We start from the raw sequence: 23,195 nt of genomic DNA, 5'->3' as shown, positions 1-23,195 counted from the left end.
AGTAGTAATGAGGCCTTTTGGTAATTAATGAGTTCCAGAGACAGAAATTCATTTAGTCCCCAATTCTGTTCTCTTGAGGACCTTGTGAAGGTGAATGTTTCCATGCAAGATGTGAAAACTTTTCAGGGGAAAAAAAGACAATATAGATGACCCCCCTCCCCCAAGTAGATTTTCTGCCTAAATTATTTGTTATTAAGTTTACAAGATGATACCTAGAAGATAAGATCCCTTATTTTAGCCCATAATCTACCTGGCACCAAGACACTGTTGACCACCAATCTCCTTTAAGACTGTGAAAAATGGACCATTGCTTGTCCTAGGATATTGGTGGGGAGGAAGCAGGGGATGAAGAGGAGGAGGAGGAAGCATGCAACTTGAAATAGTTCAACAAAAGTCATCTGGAACCAGAAGGTAATGACTAAGTCCGGGAGACAGTGGCTAAACACAGTAAAAGCCAATCCACAGGAGCATCCTTAACGATCCTGCAAACGGAACAGAACAGACAACTCTGCCAAGAAACAAGTCCAGCAGTGTGTGGGCCCTGGGCATCACCCAAGCCACAGGAGCAGCAGGGAATGAAAAGCTCCATTCCTAACGAGCTACCTGCTGTGACAAGGCTCTACACTTGCCTTCTGTGAGGCCGTGCGCAGCTCCGCCAAGCTGGTAGCCAGGTTCTTGGCGCACTGGCTCAGCTGCATGGCTGCGGCCTGGTCACTCACGGTGGGCACTGCAGCTTTGGCAGAGGACACCATCTTGCTTCCAGGCTGCAGAGAGATGAACAGGAAGTAAGAGACAGCTCCTGGGCAGCAAGAGGCAGAGAGGAGAGATTCAATAGCTACGCCTTCCTATCAGCCAGAACTTATTTTGCCCTTAAAAAAAAAAAAGGAAATATTAAACCAGCCCCCCACCCCCACCCCCAGCCCCAACACACAACTGCCACCCCAAATCAGATACTCTAGGGTAATACATTCTAGGAATGTTAAAAAAAATGTTTCATTGGCGGGGGAAGCAAAATTAGGAGAGTGGCTTAAGATTCTCATGTAAAACAGATTTCAAAGAATTCCTTGTTAAATAGGTCTTTGTGCTTCTTGGAATAGCTCTTTATTCTGAGTTTCAAATATACCCAATAGACTACTTGAATGAAGGCAGACAAATAAAACAAAATGACCTCACATCTCACAGAAATAATTTTACCATGCATTGATGTGTGTGTGCATGTATACTAAATGCAAAATCAAAAGGAGTTTTATAGAGCAAACTGGCAAAAATATGTATGTTTTTTTAAATGCTTGATTCCCTATCTCATAAAAGATGAAAAAAGTATGCTCCATATACTACTAGCTATAAATTTAGATTTGCTCAACCTTTTGGAAGCACAATTTTATAATGTGTATGAAGAAAGTTTAAAATGTACAAACTTTTTGATTTGTCAGTTCCATTTCTATTTATTTTTAACCTTGCCTCTTTCTTGTAAAGATCTGAGTGTCTACGGTAGCAAAGTCAAAAGAACAAAACAAAAGGGAAAACAAGGGCAGGGCCATAGTGGAACCAGGAATTCATCCACACTGCTCTGCCGTGACGCCATATAACCATGCTCTGTGCTCCTACCCACCCCAATGCAAAGAGAAAAATCTTGTCCAAGTCATAATTCTCAATGTCCTGAAGATAAAAATAAGCTGCTTGAGATCCTGTTTCTAGGAATTCATCCTGAGGAAGTAATTCAAGAAGGGAATAAAGATCTGAGCAAAGATTTTTATCAATCATAGGTTATTTATGATGGCAGAAAAATTAAAAACTTTTATGTCTAATAATGGGAGAATAGTTAAACACAGAGCAGGGCCATATGATAGACTTATTCCAAATCACAAGTGCTCATAATGGTATAAGAAAAACACAAAGGGCCTATATATAATGAATCCCCATTTACCAGAATATATACGTATACACACACATATCTCTGTGTGTGTGTATATGTGTGTAGTTAAAATATAAGGAAACACATCAAAGTTCTCATGCTTTATCTTTGCATGTTAGAATTACAGCACTTGAAAATAATCCAGATAGATGTATCACTGCATCCTGCAACTATCAGCTGAACTAGAAAAGGATGAGGAATTGAACTGCCTAATCGTATCAACTGCACATGAAATACAAGTAGAGAAACAGTGCTGACAAAGTAGAGAGATTTGAATATAAGCAGCAGGTCAAAGGGAGTTTTCCCACAACTTAATATTCTCATGGATTTAATTTGCCTTAAAATCAATCTGCCCTCCACCCCTACAAAGACTAACAATGCTAAGGGTACAATTGCCACAAAGAATGATCACATCTTTGGAGAAGATGCGCTTACCACTTCCCTTTTCCCAGTCCATGAATAATAGCATTAGGCTCTCTGCAAACTAGGAAACCTAAAGCAATACCTGGTCCTAGGACAGGACGTGCAACTTATTACATGTTCTCTCTCTTAGGAGAGAAATAAATATGATAATTCTGAGAAAAGTGGATCCCGTGCCATCTCCCTGGGGCAATTTCCCTGCATATTAGCATTTTGTTTTGCCAAGTTCTCCTGAAACTGGCAATGTATACAGGAGTAATCCTGCTTACTACGAAGACTTAGCTGAGGCCGGGGAATTTGTTAGTTCCTCTCCTGAAAGGGTAGCCCTGCCCAGGTGTGGGCTCTGAGTAAGCCCTAGGTGACTGCTTCTGCGTTACCTGGAGGAAGTTCTGGCTGGAGACGATGAGGGCCAGCTGGGCACTGAGGTCTTCCGCTTGAGCTTGGCTCCCCCTCACCCCCTGCACCAGCTGAGGGATGTGGTCGGCCACTGCCTACAGAACACATGGAAATGCAAATAAACACAGCTAGAATGGTGGAATTGTCAAAAGAGGTTAGAAAGTGATGCAGGTGATACACTTTTTGGATGTGCTATACCCACTCCCAGGCCTTGGACTGACACAGCACACTTAGTGCCCCCCCCCGCCCCGGTCCTCCCCAACACTGAGCCCATTCTCTGGGTATTCTCCTCCACATCCACCCTACCCCTGGGTCCCGAAGGTCTCAACACGTTCCACCAAAGACGGTTCTCTATATGAGGCCTTAAAGTGATTTCCCTAGTTACAACGCACACCATCATGGCTCACTGGCATTGCACACTCAGAATCAAATAATCTACACAATTCACAGGTGGATAAAACGAAGTCACACGGTCCCATGATCAGAAGACAATGAGAGAAATATTCAGCTCCCAGCATATTTGAGTGCTTTGGCCCCTTACTTTGCAGGTGTGCATTCTGTGCATGGGCTTTCCTGTTGTCACTCACAGCCCCTCTTTCTCTAAAGTAGAACTTCTCATTATGCAAACTGGAAAAACCTACAGCCAGGGTAAAGGACGGAGGAGCAGCGTTCTGCCAGCCAGGCTGCTGTACAGCAGCCATCTCCTTTGGTGCCTGAGCAGACAAGCCTTCTGCCTTTTCTGTGTTCCACCTGCATTTCCCTCTGTGCCCACAGCCCTCCGAATAACCAAGCTCTCAGAGGTTACGGCACCACATCACCATTGCTGATAAAGGTGCCTGGTGCATGCTGGCCTGGTGACACTTTTTTTTTTTTTTTTTTTGGAACTTGCTCCAGCAAGGGTTAAAAAAAAAAAAAATATTACCATGGAATTTTCCCCAGAACCCCTTCAGGGCTGCTGATTCCAGTAATTTTGCCCACTTTCCTCTCTCCACCTCAACCTGATAAATAGTGACCCTCTCATTTCCTGGCAGTGACATTCAAAGACCTATTATCTTCCATCTCTTTGCAAAAGAGAGGAGAGAGGGCTCATCTTGTGGCATTTTCCTAGATATGAGTACCATGTGCTCCATGAGAAGGAGAAAGGCTAAGCCTCCCCGACTGCTGGCAGCTGAGCTGAGGCCCCAACAGGAAACAGACTCCCCCAGAGCAGGGGCCTCACTCTCAGCAAGACCCCTTTCTCCATCCATCCAGGACCCTACTGCATCCCTGAGGCCTTTCCCACTAGAGCACGTCAGTCCTCAACAGCAGGGCTGGCCTCGGAGAACCCAGGATTGGGAAGAGAAGGCCCCAGGCGGTTCCCCCTCAGAAGTAAACCCATTTCTGAAGTAGAAGCAGTGACCAACCCCCCTTCACATGTCAATCATTATTCTACAGAGGAGATTTGAAGGAGAGAAAGCAGTTAGCTCTCATAACCCCAGTCCAGGCAAACATGCCTCTCACACCCAGCTCCCACTGCTGGCTGGGGTACTTCAGGACACCCCAGTCAGACACGATGCCCACATGTGGGCGATGGCTCTGCAATCGGACTTTGTGTCTGGTACCATGTGAAGGTATCCTGAGAGAATCAGCTCTCTGGGAAGACAAAGAGGGGTTCACTGTGCCCTCGGTGGGAAGCCGGCCTCAACTTAGCATCAAGGCCCAGGTGTGGGAAGAACAGAGCCAAACAGGCAACAATAGAAAGCACCAAAGCACCAAGTCACAGAGGCCAGACAGGTAGAAATAAATCCTCAAGGTGGGGTGGTAGAAAGCAGGAAATCACGGCTGCTACAGTGAGCGAAGACCGAACGCCAAGGCCCGCCTGTCAAAGAGAGGCATTGCAGAAATTCAACGCCTCATTGCTGTTTCAGGGCCCTAAAGTGGCCTCGTCATTGATCCTCTTTGTCTCTCAAAAAGAAATGAATGGGGACAAAGACAATGCTAGGAAGAAAACCATACTCTCCTTCCAAACCCAGGCCATCCACTTGACAGACAGAAACCAGACGTATGTACACCTGGAACACGGGAGCCAGAGCAAACTGGATTAGGGGCCTGGATAATCTGTGTTAACTGAATTACCAGGGCACCGGGCGCTCTAATGCTATCAGGGTCGCCAGAGCAGACCCAGCTCTCTGTGCGCCTGAACCTCACCTTGCAGCTCTGGACCAGCTGCTGCTGGGCCGCGGGGTTCTTGTTGGAAATGGCCGCATTCTGGGAGGCGGCAATGGTCTGTGTGGCCGCCGCTGCGGCCTGCTTGGCTGCGACCTGCCGAGGAGAGAGAGACAAGGTGAGCAGGACAGACACACGGGCACCTTCTGCGTGTCACGTCCACCAAAGGGTTGGGCACAGGTTTGCTGCTCTGAAGGAGCTCCAAGAGCAGACCCTGCCTTATTTTAAAAACCTTAAGCCTAACCTTGTAACACCCTTATCTTCCTTGGGTTGACATTCCCTGGGACAACTGATAAAGACAGGCACACTGGAAAGCTCAAGTCCTGATGTCCGTTTGTCTTTCTCAAAAGACCAGGGACAATTCCAAGATGTGATGGCACTGAGAAGCCGCACCACTTTAGGAACAAAGATCTCCCACGAGCAGCACAGGCTGCTCCGTGTCAAGCACAAACGCTGATGTCCACGACTTTCCTCTCAAGACACCGGTAAGCCTGGATGCAGAAATGCGGAGATTTTCCCTCCAGGGCCCTTAATCCCGTTTCCTCTCTCATATCCTCCTAAACTGATTTCCTTCCAGAATGCAGCAGGTTGTATAGGGAGGGAGTCCTCATTACACAGGCAGGTTCTTGGCTTCCAATGCCCCCAATTTTAGTATAGGCTCGCCTGTGTACATTCATGAGAGAAATATTTTTTCTTAGTTTGTGCCTCTCTTACTATATGCAACTTTTGTTCAGAAGAAATATTCCCAAAAAATGGCAAAATGTTTCTTCTTATTCCTTTTCAAACCTCACTACTCAAGCCTGATCTCCATCTCTAGACTCCGAAAGCAGCGGTCCCCAACATTTTTGGCACCACAGACCGGTCTCATGGAAGGCAATTTTTTCATGGATCAGGGGCATGGGGGATGGTTTCAGGAAGATTCAAGCACATTACATTTATTGTGCAATCAAACCTCTCTGCTAATGATGATCCATGTTTGCAGCCGCTCCCCAGTGCTAGCATCACTGCCTCAGCTCCACCTCAGATCATCAGGCATTGGATTCTCATAAGGAGCGAGCAACCTAGATCCCTCACGTGCGCAGTTTACAGTAGGGTTCGTGCTCCTATGAGAATCTAATGCCTCCACTGATCTGACAGAAGGTGGAGCTTATGCGGGGATGCCAGTGATGGGGAGTGCCTGTAAACGCAGGTGATGCTTCGCTCCCTTGCTGCTCTCACCTCCTGTTGTGTGTCCCGGTTCCTAACAGGCCATGGACCAGCACTGGTCTGTGGCCCGGGGGTTGGCCCACAGTTCTAAAGTCCATATCTCCCATGGGAAGCCTTGAAAAAGTCATTGCCTCCAACAAAATATAAACATTTTTAGCACAAGGTCCTTCCTTGAATGTGTATATCCTTTAATGCCAGAAAAAAAACAAAATCCTGTGTTCTTCCTGAAAAAGGTCTGCATTCTATTCCTGAATGTTACACTCAGAAAGAATTTTAGCTTACCAAAACAATTTTTCCAATTCTGTCAATGCCTTTATAGTTCCTAAACTATTGAACGATGTCGTCAACCCTTATTTAGCTTTCTTTATATGGGCATTGCCTTGTTAATTCAACTATGTTTTCAAATAATTCTTTGCAATCTAAAATAGGCAACTCAGAAAGCCAGCCTCTTTCCTGACCTCCAGTCTGTTGACAATTTTTTTCTTAATAGCATTCTGGGCAGCGGCATTGGTTGCTACCCGGAGACCTTCTGCAGCTTCTCTCAGCCTTTGTTGCTGGTCCTCATTCTCCGGGTTGGCTGCAGCACCCTGCAAAGGTGAAAATAAAGATTTCAAGTGGTCCAGGGGGCACAGTTGCTGAATTCATGCCTTCAAAATTACTTTTTCCTAGTAATAGAAAGAATTTGGAATGACAGCCAAATGCCACAGGCAATATCTTTATGATGAAGATGTTTCCTCTTGCAGTAAAAAACATCTACCAAGGGATGCTTCAAAATTGCATGGCTAAACAGTAAGAAATCCAAGGTAATAATTAAACACTTGAGATCACAGCCTTGGTTGTCCATACAAATTAACTTGTGGTCAGAAACCCATGGTTTAAAAGATATGAAGATAAATCTCCCATCTCCCCTTCTCCCCATCTTTCTCAGGGATAATTTTATTTTCATTGGCACAGACACAGTAATGATACATGTCTTTATGTCGTTGCTGAAACACTCTTCCGCCCTGTGGTCCTGGTAAATGTGTAGGGCTACTGCTCCTCCAGCATAAATGCATGGGGGCATGGAGGCGAGTGACATTCAAAAGGACCGTAAGAAAATGTTGTTAAAGAAAGCCATGTTAGAAATCGCGTTCCTAGAGAGCTTGAGTTGTAAAGTACAGCGAAATAGAGCTGGCATCCAACTGTACTGAATTAATGAGAGAAACCCGATGCCCTAAGCTGGCAGGAAAAGAGGAAGGCGCCATGCACGGCCCGTCACCACACTTTCCTTGTCCAGCTCTACTGCCCTTTTTACGATGTTGCTTTAGTTGAACATGTCTTAGGAATCCAAGTGGATTTTATTTACAAGGGTAGGATTCCAAGTTAGGGAAAGACTGAAGGTAATGCAGGGAGAGGATACAATTTTGTATCACAATAGTGCAACACAGACTTGAAATTGTATCCTCTCCCTACATTACCTTCCTCTCCCACCAACATCAAACCAGCAATCAAGATCTGGATGTTCTGTAACATGTGCTTGATGGTATATATAAGATCAACGAGTTTCTTCCTATCAACACTTCAGGGCAATATTATTTGCTCTTGAGGCAGGGAGAACAGCATGCCAATTTATCAAAAATCAATTTTCTGAATGTCTAGATTTTCCAAACAGTCAATTTGCCAAATTTACCAATTTACAAGAACCTATTTAACTATTTATAAAAGCGAGAGCAATGCATACTGGAGGCAATGGTTTTAACATCTGCAGCAGAATTGCTTTAGCAATCCTCTGGAATAGAATCTCCCGTTTTTTCAAACTTCAACCATTCTTCTAGACTTTTGTGTTTCTAGCAATTAAGAAATTTCATTTCTATGTGTCATGTGTAAAAGGATTATTTGGGATACTCCTGCGTTCTTCTGCAAGTTTATGAAAATCGTTTTATTTTTCCTGCTCATCGGGTATTTTTTAAGTCACTCCTTTATCGATGCCTCAAGTGGCACATCAGCCTTGATTTTACAGTTGATCCTTTGAGCAGCTGGAAACCAGCACTTCTGCATTTCACACTGACGGGTGTGCTTTGGATCCTGGCTCAGCAATGTCTTTTTTATGAGGAATGTGTATCAGATACGGGGTACTAATCTTAGCCTGAGATCTTAGTCATTAATTATGAAATATATGTATATTTGCCCATTAAATACATTATTTGGAAGTCCAACCATCAGGCATTCTTTAGCTTTCGACAAAATTCAGTTAAGTCAAAATATTGCTATCAAGACAAAATGACAACCAAAAGTTAAAAGAATATACAGAAACACTTAACATTGTCCAGTGTAATATAAACAACCAAAACCCACACAAATACACAGAAGAAACAAGTTTTTGGTCACTGGTGAAGTCAGTGAATTAGCCTGCTGAGGAAAAAATGTGCACTGGTCTGGCTCAGCCCTGGTTATGTGATATTAGGCTTCATCTTTTTGAGTTTTAATTTTTTTTCATTTGTAGAATAAGGCATTGACTAGATTTTCCCTATGGTTCTTTCTAGTCTAGCAATTAATTTCTGTGTGTGTGTGTGTGTGTGTAAACATGAGGATTTGCTTGAAATAGCCATGTGTAGACTTAGAAGGGAAGGCAAAACTAGTAAAAACTTAAAATAAAAATCACCTACTATACAAAACTCTAAAGTACATTTTTTGCCAAAAGGTGGTAGATAAAAGCAGAGCTTGGCTCTTGGCTGAAACAAGGGTCAGGAGACAGAGGGAAGAAGTTCAGACCCTGCTCCCTCCTTGGGGCTCTCCTTCACCCCTGCCCACAAGTGATCTCTAGGAATTCACAGTCCCCTCAGGGGACATGACGGCAAGTGCAAATGGGGAAGGTCCTGTGCGTGGTTCACAGCGGGTCTCGATACAATTTAAGTGAAGCAATTGACACATCCGATTGAGATACACTACTGCTCTGCTGAAGGCCAGGGAGATAGGATAAGACGCAGAGACAGTTAATGAATCTTACACGCGTAGAAATGTTATCTTGGGGGCAGGAATTGAAGGCGATTTTTTTCTTTTTTTTTTTTAATACTTATCTACATTTTCTGTTAATTCCACAAGAAATGTATGCTTGATGCATAACAAAAACATAGAAGAATCCAGCCTTACCATTTAAAACAGTTCTCTTCTAGAGGTATGCACCAGAATATCCTCTGGAAGTTAAATACATGCCCCTACTTGGTCCCACCTGTGATTTTGTACATGAGGATCTTTGAAGATGAAACTGAGGCAAGTGCATTTTAATACTGTTTCACTGTGGGCTCTGAAACAGACCCTGATTAAGAATCACTGTCTTGCAGAAATATTGTAGCATAACTATCAAGAAGCACAAAGCTAACTCTTAGCTCTTCATGCTTTGATAACATCTAAAATTGCTAGTGGAATTTGAAGAACAGTGAAGCAGGAGACATTCTGCTATGCAAAATCTTGATCGGAGCTTGGAGGAGAAGACAAATGTGGGGCAAAAAACATTAAGGCTGCAGGAAGAAAACAGGTGTACGTGAATTCACTGTTGAAAATCTCAAGTTTAAATTAATCACCCCTTTCAAAGTAGTCAACAGTGAGGACCCAATGGGAAAAGTAAGCAAGGTGCTCTGCTGCTATGGCTGAGTCCGCACCATCCCCCAAAAGGGTTTCATTCGGATGTCCAACCACCTCTTTTGCCACAAGGTTGGATGTTACAAGCCACGTAGGTTTTAAACAAACAAAAATGCACACGCGGCTGACCATCCTCTATCTTGAAGGTAATTTCCAAATCCTAACACTTATTAGTCACTTCTCAAACACACAAATCCAGAGTAATACCTTTGCAGCTTCCACCATGCGAGCAGTAGAGTCGGCCAAGAGTTTCGCTGCAGCCAGGAGCTTCTTTGAGTTCTCCATGTCGATTTCAGCTTCTGCATCTGACCTCATGGCATTGACGAGGTCCGACGTGGCCTGGGCCAGGACCCGGGCTTGCCGCACCATTTCACCTAGAGGATAGGACAGAGGATGCGGTCTGCTTGCTTTCCAAAGAACAATGAAACCTTAGGAGCCAGTACAGTCTTGTCACTACTCCTCTGGCAAGCTGGGTGGAGAAGACTAAACCTCCACGGTCTACTCCCAAGCAGTGCACCCAAATTGGAACCTGAACCGAAAACACTTTCTGTGGCTGCCAGGAACAGTCTGCCCCAAACACATCCAACTTCAACTGTTAACTGTGAAGGAAAAATGTGACACAGGTAGCCAAAGAGAAGCACTTTATAAGGAGAAGGCAGGGAATAAAATTATGTGGATTTACCTTTAGTAAATTCTTATTTAGAAAACATTGTTTATTTCACTTTCAGTACTGCTTACAAAAAAGCCTCTATAATAAATTCTTTAGGAACTGGGCCGCACATCAGTGGCTGAGCTCTGCCTCCGCCATCCCCCATCAGTGGAAAAACTGTCTGCCATGAATCTTAGGAACGGGCTGCTTGCATCACTGCCTGAGCTCCACCTCCAGCCCCTGCAGCCCCCACCCCTCGACCCCTGTCCCGTGGAAAAATTGTCTTCCATGAAACCGGTCCCTGGTGCCAAAAAGGTTGGGGATTGCTGCTTTGAAGAATGGCACAGAATAAAATTACTCTTAAATTTTGGATTAATTTGCATGCTACTTAACACCACATGAATGGTATCACACAATCCATTACACTTGTGCCACGTGGCCCTCATTAACAGGGAGCACAGACCCCAGCGTCACGCGCAAATGCTAAGATGTGTCTCAGCCCAGAGTGTTCCCTGCCGATTCTCTTTGCTCATCCTTTTCTTCCCAGCACTGGTTTTCATCTTGTATTATTATTTTTTTGGTCTTACTGTGCCTGTGATTTTACTGAAATCTATTTCAACTTCCCTTTGGAGGAATAATCAACGTGAAAAAGAAAACAACTCAAATACAAGGGATTTCTTCCTCTCCCAAAGGTCATTTAAGAATGCTGAAGCACTGTAACACTAAGGGGGGAAGAAAAAAGCTTTTATAGAAATAAAAATGTGCTAAATTCAGTGTGGTATTCTGGACTGGATCCTGGGGCAGTAAAAAGACATCAGGGGAAAAACGGATGAAATCGAATAATGTCTGTAGTTTAGTTAGCAGCAAGGTACCACTGCTATTAATAATTTCCCAGTTTTGACAAAAACTATGCTTCGGGGAAGGTGTCAGGAATGGGGGAAACTGGGAAAGTTACTGTCTTACCTCAGTCACTTTTTGGTATATGTAAAAGTATTACAAAATAAAAGGATGATTAAAAAAGCAAAATAAATGAAAAAACCCCAAATGTGTATAGCATTCTTATCTAATCATTTAAGAAGGATATAAAAGAGCACACGATAATTTTCTAAAAAAGAAAACTTGTTATAAGGTATCATTTTATGCTGGTGAGGACCTAGGAAAACAGACCTCTTCCAAACTATCAGGAGGGGTGCAAATTGTGGGTCCTTTCTGGAGAGAACTGTCATAGACACATTTAAAATAAAAAATGTACATATCTATTGGCCCAGAAATTCCACCGATAGGAATTTACCCTACATAGGTGCTCCTACAAAGTAAACTATTTTTATGAGAAAGCCTACTGTCTTATAACTTTTATAAAAGCAAAACAGAGAAACTTGGAAATCACCTAAATGTCCATTAAAAGATAACCAGTTAAATTATGATATTTCGAAAAAATAGAATACTATGCTGTTGTTAAAAAGATTAATATTTGGGGGACATGAAAAAAGTCTCTAAGAGAATTTTTTATAACTCTAAGGTTATAAAAACAGTATATATAATACAATTCCATTAATATATGTTAAAAAGAGGGTCTCTCTCACCCCCCCCCCCCACATGACTATAGGCAGATCAGAGAATTCTGGACAGATAAAACATAAATGGCTAATTTTGATGAGACAGTGGTGGATTTGGTCTGGGGAGACTTACTTTTCAATGGATTGAAAAGGTATTTATTTTTAAATTTGCTGTATATCATGTATAATGTTTTGACATCTAAACACCTTTCTGCTGGGGAGAGATTCTTAGAGACGGCAAAGGGCTCTGCTGGGCAAATGCCTCCAATATGCGAACTAATGGATCCAGAGCCCCACCTCCTCTACCTGTCCAGAGACACAGGAGGCAATATTGCTCTGCCTCGATCATCACAGGCACAGGTACCAGGCAACTAGCCACCACCCTCTATAACTTAGAGCCTGCAAAATTACGTAAACTAGCCAATCCCAAACTGTTTCCTCTGCCCTGCCTTGCATTTCCTGAGAACATTCCAATAAAGGTTGTGGTCTGGGCCCTCCCCCCCTGGTTCCTGTCTTCTGCTTCCTGACCACCCTCGTGGTCCCCCCATGACCTTGTGCAGCATGTCATAACCCCCCCTCCAGGGGACCTGGAAGTGTAATAAACTTCATCCCAAGCCTTGTTCCTGTTTCCTTCTGTGGCTGCTCCAACTTAACCATACCATATCCAACATGTGCGTTCTCAGAACAAAAGGGATTTACCTTGAATCCAAATCATGATAAAAACCTGGTTAACTTTGTTGAAGTCTTTAAGCGTGGCTTGAAAGAGCACATTTGGAGTCTCATATCTTTTTCTGAGCCTCAGTGAGGAACCCTCAGCCAAGGCTGACGAGAGTCTGCCCTCGCCAGTCACGCAGGCAGCTGTCACCTTCCCTAATGGTGATGGTCACCGTCAGGGAAGCCCACCCCCACAGCCCAGCGCCTTACCAGCATCGCCCATGGAGCTGAAGATGCTCTCGGTGACGCACATGATGGTGTCGGTGGCCTGGTCGTAGCGGCCGATGGGCTCGCCTCGGCTGGCAAACTGTCGCACGTGCTGCAGGAGGTCGTGCAGGGCCTGGCTGACCACGCTGGCCGCCGCGCTGACCTGCTTGAGGAGCTCGCTGTCGGCCGTGGCCGCCTGGCAGGCACGGACGCAGTTCTCCACCGAGCGGTCCACCAGCTTCCCCGCTTCAATCAGCTGCTCCTGACACACGGGGGAGCTGATGGTGGGGCTCACGACCTGAAGCGAGACAGGGGAGGGTGTTGGGCACCGCGATGACTCCGGGTCCCCCGTGGGCCCTGCAGTCCCCACAAGTCCCTCCTTGCTCTGGGCCTCAGTTCCTCACTCACAGGACCAGGCATTCAACTAAACCACTGCTGAGATTCCTCACACTTCACTATTCTGCTTCATTTTGTGATTTTGGATGTCCCCCTAATCCGTATCTTTGCCCTACATGACAATCCATACCACCGACCTACTTTCATTCACAGAAATTTCTGATATTTACCAATTGTATCTCCTTCCTTTTAGGATCCTTGGAATTTAAGTCCTCTGAGTTAGGGTAAGCGGACCGCCTAAAAGAATTGTTATTTCTTTCTTTCTTTTTTTTTTTTTTTTTTTTAGAGACACATGGATGTCTGCCTCATGGTCCTTTAAAGGACAGGGAGATTCTGTCAGTTATTTGTGGACCCTGGTGGGGTCAACGAGGAAAGCAGGAGGGAGACCACCGAGCATACCTCTGATCGACACTGCAAATCCATCGGTAGGCTGTCAGTGCCAGGCTGAGGCAGATCACACCTCTGCACAGCAGGATACGTTACCAAGGCCAGAAGTGGACATTTCCCATCTTCTGACACATCACTGAGAAGATGCATGTGACGGAGTGGAAAGGGTATTTGGCGGCCAGCAGACCCGAGTTATAACCCCAGTTCTGCCACTTACTACTTCTGTGGCCTTAGGCTACTTGTAACATCTAAGGGTCTCAGGTTCCCCCTCAGTAAACTAGAGATAGCCGAGCTTAATTTACAGGATTGCTGTGGAGATCATATGAGGTGATCTATGACACGTGGAATGTGTACACCCTGGCAACAATTAACATCCTCACTTGGACACTGCTGTAGTATAGAAAGGGCTCCCATGAACCCTGCGGATTATTTCTGCACCCATTTATGATGATGTACCACACGATGCAAGAACTCTCTCTGCGCAGGTATAAATAAGATGTATCGAGAGGTCCAAAGGGTAAGACGGCAATTTGCATATAGAAGTGGATTAGCAAAAAGTACCCACTGCTTGAGAACTTGAGCAAAGAACATACCATAAAAGCAGAATTAGACAGCTTATGCTAAAATCCTATCATGTCACTTAAGAGAAGACACTTGAAACAAGCTCTAAGTCTCAGACTATTTGAACAAATTCTGCCCCTGTTCCTGCCCAATGCCTGGAGGCAGACAGGAGCATGTGACACTGCGCAGGGAGGGCTGGGGTGCCAGCTGGCTTACCTTGGCACACGCCACAAGCTGCGAAGTGGAAAGGGCACACTGGGTGGCAGCAGCGATCACCCTGTTCTGTAGGACGGTGTCTTCGGCCACTTGGGCAACATTCTTCGCCTTCAGTACCAACATGGCAGCAGCATTGGCAACAGCTTTGGCCAAACTCATTAAGACATCCTACGGAAAGGGAATCAAAGACTATTCATTTATCTTTTTCTAATCAGCCCTCACAGCCTGACGATTAAATGTGGCATCCACCTAACCGTTTTATTAAAATTCCATTTGATCTTTTTCCTTCAGCACTGTAGACTTTTCTTCACTTATATTTTGAAAAATCAGCTTATCTTCAGAGGTAATTAAGGAAGGAGACTTATGTCCTCATAATTCAGTCTCTAATACATGCATTAAGCAGCATAGGTTTAAATCTAAAATGGGTTAATTTGAGGGAATGGTTTTTATTTTAACCACTGATTCACACTGATGCACACTCATCCAAAACGGAGTCTTGATGACATCTCTTTGAACATGTTGACGTGGTGAATCAGGAAAGGCTGAAAATATATCCAGATGCCACAAACATCACGTGCTCTAGGAAGGTGATAATTCATGGCCTATGAGACATTATGCCCCACTGTAATTCCAAAATTTATCTTTTGGATTTCTACTTTGCAGAGAGATCCAAGTTATCCTCAGAAATTCAGCCACATCTCTACCTGCAGAGGGCAATGTTGGACACACAGACACATAGCTGGCACCCACACCTACAGATCCACAGATCGGGAGCCAAGGAATGCTCTGAACATGAGTTATTCTCAGTGTTCTGTAGCCTTCTGGATAAGAATTAAATTATTATGGAAAGTGGAAAGGGAGCCTACATAAATAAACGAGCTACAAGATGATCTGCCTGAAGATCCAAGGAGCTCGGAACCTTTAAAGATCACTTCCTGCTTCCACTCCATGCAAAGGCATTCCGCCTGCAGAATGAAGAATCCTTTGATACAGCCTTTCCAGCTTTCTCACCCATCTGTTTGACCTGAAGAATACCCACTGTTACATTTCATTTACTTCTTTGCTTTTAATACTGAAAACAGTTTATTTGATTTGGAAATATCTTCCCAAACATACGAGCCGTTTCTATTTTGAACAAACATGTCAAGGTTTTTCCCCCAGAGGAAATGTGGTCAGAAGTCTTTATTAATTCATCAGATGATAAAAAGCACTTTTGATTCTAAATGCAAAGGGCACCCACAGAGTCTTTACAATGAGGTATTTTATGAGAAGATATACTGGAAAGAATATTCAGCCTGTACAATTTTACACAGAACAATGACTATATGTAATCTAGGCAGACCAGAAACCCATGAATCCAGCAAGTAAGCTCATTTTAAAAAGGAATAGGTTGGTCCAGTCTTTTTTTTAGGTCACGTTTCCTGGATATCCAAAGAAAAACTAAAGCCTGTGGTGCTCAAAGTTGGAGATGCCTTTGGGATCTGATTGGCACCTGTCTGCTACACAACTTGTATTAATAGGAATTTCTCCCCATGTGGCACAGTTACAGTTCTTAGACAGCTACCTCAATGCTCAGTGAAAACACGGCTTGAATGTCACAAATTATTTAAAAGATTTTTAAAAATAACTTGCCAAAGTAGGTCACAGTATTCCCTCACTTGATACGAATTCATCTTTTCACATGGGGACCAGGATGTGGTCACGTTGAATCACAATTGTTCTAAAGGGCTTTGTTAGAATCGTTTAAAGAAATCCTGTTCCTCCTAGTCATTTTGTCCAAAAAAAATAGCTGGAAAAAGAATGTGATACTACAGCTATGGTTGCTGACGAGGCCTTTGTCAAAATTTTCAACAAGACCACTATTATGTAGCCTGTGTAAAATAAATCTTTGTCAACTCTGGGAACATGCAGTACATTAAGAACCCAAGAAAAGCTCTGTGATAGGATCTCAAGAATCAGAAAAATGGAGTAAGAAATCCAGTGTCAGTAAGTCAGGGGCCACCCATCACTGGAGGAGGGGGCAGGATCACCTCGCTCCCCTGGTCCTTACCTAGAGACCTCACACAAATGCGAACATTCAAGTCAGGCCTTTCGCAGGTAACACACACTTCATAGCACTATTACCCTAAACGTGACCCTGCTTCTCTGGATGTCTGCATAGAAACAAACATTAGGAAGCAGAGTTTGCATCTGTACCCAATGAAAATAACCTGTAAACATTAATAAAAAGGTAAATCTTTTAAAAATACAAGAATACATGAGATGTCTTAAGAAAGAATTGTGACTTTCTCCTTAATCTTTCTTAACACTTTGGGGAAAGCAATAATATTTTTGAGGAAAGTCGACTGACCACTTCAAGACAATCAAGCCTAGTTAAATAGCAGCTGAATCTCGTATTTACTAAATTCCTAAGTAGGTACCTGCCTAAAAATTACCTGCTCTGATACAAAAACTAAAGGCCAGTGCAAGGGCAGTTTGGGGATATGGAAGGGGAAGTAAGGATGGGGACACCATTAGCTTGGGTTTAGTGGGGTCTATTTATGTGGTCTTAGGTAAATTCTGTTCATAGTGAAATTATTACTGGCCATCTCAGTGTAGAAATAAATGGCTTTCAGGAATACTCACACCACCCATGACGGAGATTCACCCTCCACCATGACATGGATGTCTGTGCACTGGATGTCTAATTAAACCACAGGATATGATGAGTCCTATGGCCCCAGGTATGCGGAGATTGAAAGAGAAACACGTATCTATGGATGAAGATGCAGGTTTCATGTCTCACAACATATATGGTCATGTCTTAGTGTATCTGACACATCTTGTGCCAATGAAGTTTGTTATTTCTATAATAGATAAAATGGCCTGTAAATTTGCCACCCATGAAGAAACCTGAATATCAGCAGAAGGCTGAATGGTGTTTTTGTTCTATCAAATACGGAAAAATCATTGTCAAATGAAGAGGTGGCCAAAGAGGATGCAGCCAAAAATGTGAGGAAAAAGCTATTTAGGGATGTCAGGTAGTTAAATAAAAACCATTATGTTATTTTTCTGGATTTGGTTATATTTGTGATATTCGTTCTTATAAGTTTGTAATTTGTGATTTTTTTCTAACTAAATGTTTAACTACATATTTATATGTAAGATAAAAATTAATAATTTGGAAAAAAATTTTAAAAAAGGTTCTAAAGAAGCCAATGAAATTCTGCAGAACTCCCAAACAGTGAACTTGACACATTATTTGGAAAAGGGCATCTTCCAGGCAACCTGTGCTAGAACTGCAAGCTTTTAACGAAGATTGACCTATGACTTGCAAAATCAGAGACTTAGGAGGAAGAATAAAAGGGCATCAGCCCACGAGCACATGAGAAGTTCCTCTTGGCCTGAATCACCCCAGCAGCAGGCCTGTGCACCCTGGGAGACAGAGAAGTGGAGGTCTCATCTGAGCCACGGTGTGGTGATGCTGGCCATGCATCAAGCCAGCTGCAGTGGTGACAGCTGTTCACCAGGGGACAAATAGCACCTGTCCCTGGTATTGGAACACAAGGGTCACAAAAAAGACTTCTCTGCCACACTTGTGGTTTTGGATAAGACACAGAAAGTAGACCCAGCTCTGAAAACAAAGGAAAGCTCCACTGTGTGTGTGTGTGTGTGCGTGTGTGTGTGTGTGTGTGTGTGAGTATATGCGTTTTCACACTTATATGTGGACTCAAGAACGATGCTATTAAAAACTGACCCCAAACAGAACAAGACAGGCCAGGAGTTGATAATTGCAGAGGTTGGGTGGTAGATAACAAAGTGGTTCATGAAGCTACATTCTCCACTTTTGTATTTAAAGAATTCCCAGCATGTTGACAAACAAGCAGAGGGTTAAATAAATGCTATGTAAATGAAATGAGTCTTTCCATTAAAAAAATTGTTTTTAATTAACACAAAAAGACCTCACTCCCAAGATAATTCACCTCAATCTTATTCTCAACAGCTCAAGGAAGATTTGGTTTGTTTTCTAGTACATACTCCCTGCCTGAGTCTAGACCATCACTGAGATTCCTTTCCGAGACCGCAGAGCTGCAAATATCTTACCTGAAATCGCTCATCAGTCTCGTTCTCCCCAATCTGCCTCAGAAGATCCCCACTGGCTTGCCCAATGCTTCCTGCAGCGGTCAAAACTGTCTGTCGAGGCTGTGAACAAAGAACACATCTTCATTGGAAAGAAAGTGCATTTCCTCCAGTGTCATCAGACATGGCAGTGCAGGAAGAGGCATCTCCTGGGATTGGGTCCTTTTGTGTATAAACGAGACTCTTGGGTTGTCAGCCAGACAGGAGACATAAGCGTCCTGGTGAAATCTGTGCAAGGAAACACTCACTGTCTCAGGAATCAGCAATAGGTGCACGGATTTGAAATGTCCAATGAAATGAGCCTCATTCGGCTGGCAAGAAGGTGATAAAGTGCTATACGGAATGTAGGGTGCAAACTCATATCCCCTTAAATGTATATTAGTTGTGAATGTTAAGTTCCTTCAATTGCAGCTAATCGAGTACCCCTGAGGGGGCGTCCTTCATACTAAGAACTCAGGTTGAACAGTAGTGTCTGCTCCCAGTTCAACAACTCCAAATAGTGTATGGTAACACAGCCCATCATCAGGATGGAAGGAACAGCTCAGGAAGGAAGAGCCCCACGGTCCCCCCAAAGGATGCACCTGTCTCATCAGAATCTGAGTGCCTGCTCGTCTGTAGAGCTTACCTCTCCAGAAGTAGGCTGCACAGCTTTCAGCAAGTCTGACACTGCCCCAGCGAGGGTCCTCGCAGCTCTGAGCAAGTCCTCCCCGCTGCCCACCTCATCGTCCATGAGGGCTGCCAACAGCTTCACGCCCTTGGACATCTCCGTCAGGTTGGAAGAAATAGTGGTGATTGCACATCCCACAGCTGTGTAATCAGTGTCTGCAGGGTCACCTGGGACAGAGAAGGAAGGACCATCACCATTAAAGGAGGGTGGGGCATGTCGGGGAGACCCCAGGTCGGCAGGAGGCAAGTGGTCCTGGTGAGAATTTTCAAAACCCCACATCGGCAAGAGTTCATCACCCACCATCCTGCCTGAGTCAGACACAAAGTTCACATGAGCACAGTGAGATGGGCTACTCCCTGTCTCCAAGGTGACTTCAAAACGGTCCTTTTACCTGGATGCCTCATACAATGAAATACTGAGCATGAGCACCTTCAAAATTGCAAAGGAAGTCTCAGCATCTCAGGGACCTTTTTATTAGGCTCCTGTCAGCAGCCAGGGGTGAGGGGTGGGGAGGGGTGATCAACTCTGTTCCTAAAGCACTGGTATGCTGCAGGGTGAAGCCAAGAGAGTTCCCAGCTCTTACGTGACAGCGCAAGGCTGGGAGTCACCCTATGCCCCACGAGGCCACTGCTGGGCAAGACGGGCAATGGCACATGAGACAGTTAGTGCATTCAAAACCGTTTTCAGACTGGAAGCTCCCAGAAGGCAGAAACTAGCCTCAACAGACTTCAAAGTGTGTCCAGCATATTGACAATGAGAAGAGCTAAGTGAGTGACTTTTTAATGCTGACGCGTGATACAGACAAAAAGGAATGAGATGTTCCTTACATTTCTCCTGGGTCATTGGGAGAAAATGCCTGAAAGTACTCTAAGTACCTTAAAATAGACTACCCTCTCACAAGATGAAAATCTGTTGTTTCAATCAGCAAATAATACCTTATTTATTTTTAATTTTTTTTTAATAATAAAACCACAGCACACCACAAATCCCTCAGGGACTTACCGGCCGTGAGGTTAACAACTGAAGCTGTTCCAGCTGTGATAGCATCAACTTGAGAATGGATTTCGTGTTTGGATTCGTCGACTTTGTTCTGAACCCAGACCCTAGATGCCTGCAAAGCCAGACAACAGCATGACACGATCATGGCACAGAATTACCCAGGAGACCAGAGAAGTCCAGCCATAAAACGAGACCAGCATTTTGGCCACACTCTTCTTACTGGGCCAGCTCTGACATGGCCCTTAAGTTATTTTAGACAACATCCTCAGCAGGCCTCTTGCTCATTCAAAGATGCTGAATGGCATGTAAATTCTCCCTCCCTGGGTCTATACTAACACTATATTGTTTTTAACTTTTAAGATCTTAGGCGGGAAAGTGCTATGTGGCTTTATTTAGGTAAATTCAACTGAAAAAGAATGAGGAGTGGTTGATAATTTTCACCTTGCTTTTTAGGGAGCAGGGTTAGAATTAGGGTGTTTCAGCTCACAGGTGTTCTCTGTCAACGCAGGAAATGTCTCTTGTTTATCACATGAACTGCCTTGAAGATGATTAAGTGCCATGCTCGTGCAGAGGTGACGCCTTTCCTGGTAAGACTGGGAGGACGGGCTAAGACCCCTGTTCTGGGTCCAGCTCTCCCACTAACAGGTGACATGACCCTGGGCACGTTCTATCCAAGTCCTGTGCCTTACATTTCTTCTACTGTAGGAACCTTTTTAAAAACCCTTTCCAGTTCTTATATGTTTATTTGAACCTATAAATAGCAAATTCTCTATTTTCTGGCATTCCAGGACTTAGCTAGTAAATGATCATTTTTATTGATAATGATGACCCTGTAAGTAAGGTGCTGATCTGCTTCCCAAAACATCCTCAAAATGTTAACCCGGGTTTAGGAATGCCTAGTGCTAATAATATTTCATTGTATTCTAATTCTTTGAAAACTGGTGAGGCAGGCATGTTTTAAAACACTACCTCACAATTGTGCTGCCTGTGGGAGTCCACCAGATATAGTGTCACCCTGAAGTTCCCCAAAGCAAAATGTTTAATGATTTCAGGCTCTTCAGAGAAACAGCACTGAGGACACCAGCAGCTTCCAGGCACACAAATATGCAAACGAAAATCCCAGCATTTCAGGGAGAATTTGGAGGGCAGTTACCCCATCTGAACAAGACGAGGCTGCAGCCTGTATCTTGGTTCTGGCCCCTGTGATGGTACCAGTCCTACAGCGGTGGCTTTTAACCCTGACTGTCCATTAGAATCACCTGGGAAGAATAAAAACCACTGATACCAAGGCCACACCCACAGGCACATCGATTTGTTCAGTCTGAGCTAGGGGCTTAGGCTTTGTTTGCGAAGCTCCTCAGGTGATTCTAATGCACAAAGCAAAGCTGGGCATGACAGTACCAGCCAGCGCTTCTCAAACTTGAATGTGCACACAAAGCAGCTGGGAACTTGGCTAACGTGCAGACTCGGATTCATTAGGTTGGGGCAAGGCCGAAGATTCTGCACCTCTCACCAGATCCTAGGTATTGCCAATCCTGTTGGTCCGTGTACTATGATTTGAGTGGTGAGGAGTTAGGTGATTTTTGCAACATCAGCTACAGGAAGGTCTCTGGGCTAATTCCCCTGCCCTAGCTGAAAAGTGTAGTAGTCACCAGGGGTTCTCAAAGCATGGCCCCCACACAAGCAGCGTCAGCATCACCTGAAATCTTGGAAATGCAAATTCTCAGGCCCGTCCCCAGACATACTGAGTCAGAAAAAACGAGAAAGCCCAGCTGTGTGTTTTAACAAGCCCTACAGGTGATTCTGATGCATGCTAAAGTTTGAGAACCACAGGTAGTAATAAAACAAACACAGCTGATGCTAATGAGCACTCACCACGTGCTAGGTACTGTGCAAAGCACTCTACACGGATTAGAACACCGCATCTTCACAGCAAGCCTATTTACAGACGACAAAGTGGACGCTTAGAGAGGGTGAGTGGCCCAGATTCACACAGCCAGTGAGTACTGCAGCTGGGATGTGAACCCAGACCACACCCTCTGAGGCCTGTTCTTAGCCCTCCTGTGGTCCTGCCAAAGTCAGTAGCACCCTATGACTCTCTCCCATGTGGGTGCACCAAGGGAGACTCAGTATCTTGGAAAAAAAAAAAATGGGTGTCCATCTCACCTAGCTGGAAATAGAGATTCAACTAGTTGAATCCAGATAGAATGCGCAGCCCTGTTTTCTGCCAGGGCAGAGTCGTGGAATGAAAACAACTGAAGAATATTTACCATATCCTGGCCAAGAGGTGGCAGCGAGTCGAGTTCACCGAGGTCCTCCTGGGCCTGCTGGACGGCGTGCATGCTCGTGTTGATGGTCCCCATAAGGGCCTGCTGGGCTGAGGTCTGCAAGGGCAGATGAACACAAGGCAGTCAAACCACACCGCTGGGACTCACATGGCCCTTTATGCAAAACAAAGCAAAACAGAACTAAAAGCTCAAGACAAAGCAGCCCAAGGCTACATCTCAACAGCGCCTGAACCATCTCCCGTTTGAACCTGGAGGCCAGAAATAGATATTGCATTATGTTAATAGAATCCAATATGAAGGTGATTGCAATAGAGGGATTATAATCAGGAGCACGTGGAGAGCTTAATTAGCTGAAAAGAAGGCTGAGAAAAGTCCTTGCAGGGGAACTGAGGGGATCCCATCCTTGAGTACTGATGACAGATGATGTCATGCACAGGAAACATGGGAGTGTTAAATGAGAACACTCCTTGATAAATACTTAAGGATCCCACCCAAACCTACGCCCACCTGCTTTTGCAGAGTCAAATTGTTTCTGAGCTGTGAGGCTCTTAAGCTTTCAAAAAGTTCTTGCCGAATAGCCAGGGATCCCCAAGGCAGGGCTCAGAGAGGCACTGAGACAGACCAGCACGGGGGAAGGAAATCAATGGCCCCCGGCGTGAAATGTCAGGATCACTGA

At 44.4% G+C, this 23,195-nt stretch overlaps 1 protein-coding gene across 1 annotated transcript in view; it reads right to left on the bottom strand.

Moving 5' to 3' along the window:
- TLN2 (talin 2) overlaps positions 1-23,195 on the bottom strand; it is a 253,379-nt gene that overhangs the window by 108,691 nt on the left and 121,493 nt on the right. Inside the window, 11 exon segments of the mRNA XM_045540483.1 lie at positions 630-764; positions 2,713-2,826; positions 4,919-5,032; positions 6,601-6,729; positions 9,968-10,134; positions 12,890-13,184; positions 14,447-14,614; positions 18,530-18,628; positions 19,191-19,399; positions 20,235-20,343; positions 22,502-22,615. Coding sequence (XP_045396439.1) covers positions 630-764; positions 2,713-2,826; positions 4,919-5,032; positions 6,601-6,729; positions 9,968-10,134; positions 12,890-13,184; positions 14,447-14,614; positions 18,530-18,628; positions 19,191-19,399; positions 20,235-20,343; positions 22,502-22,615 — 1,653 coding nt within the window.

This window comes from Lemur catta, chromosome 1 (assembly GCF_020740605.2).
Source record: "Lemur catta isolate mLemCat1 chromosome 1, mLemCat1.pri, whole genome shotgun sequence".
NCBI lineage: Eukaryota > Metazoa > Chordata > Mammalia > Primates > Lemuridae > Lemur > Lemur catta.
Note: the sequence above shows the minus strand (reverse complement) of the source record. Positions and strands in the feature narration are given on the sequence as shown.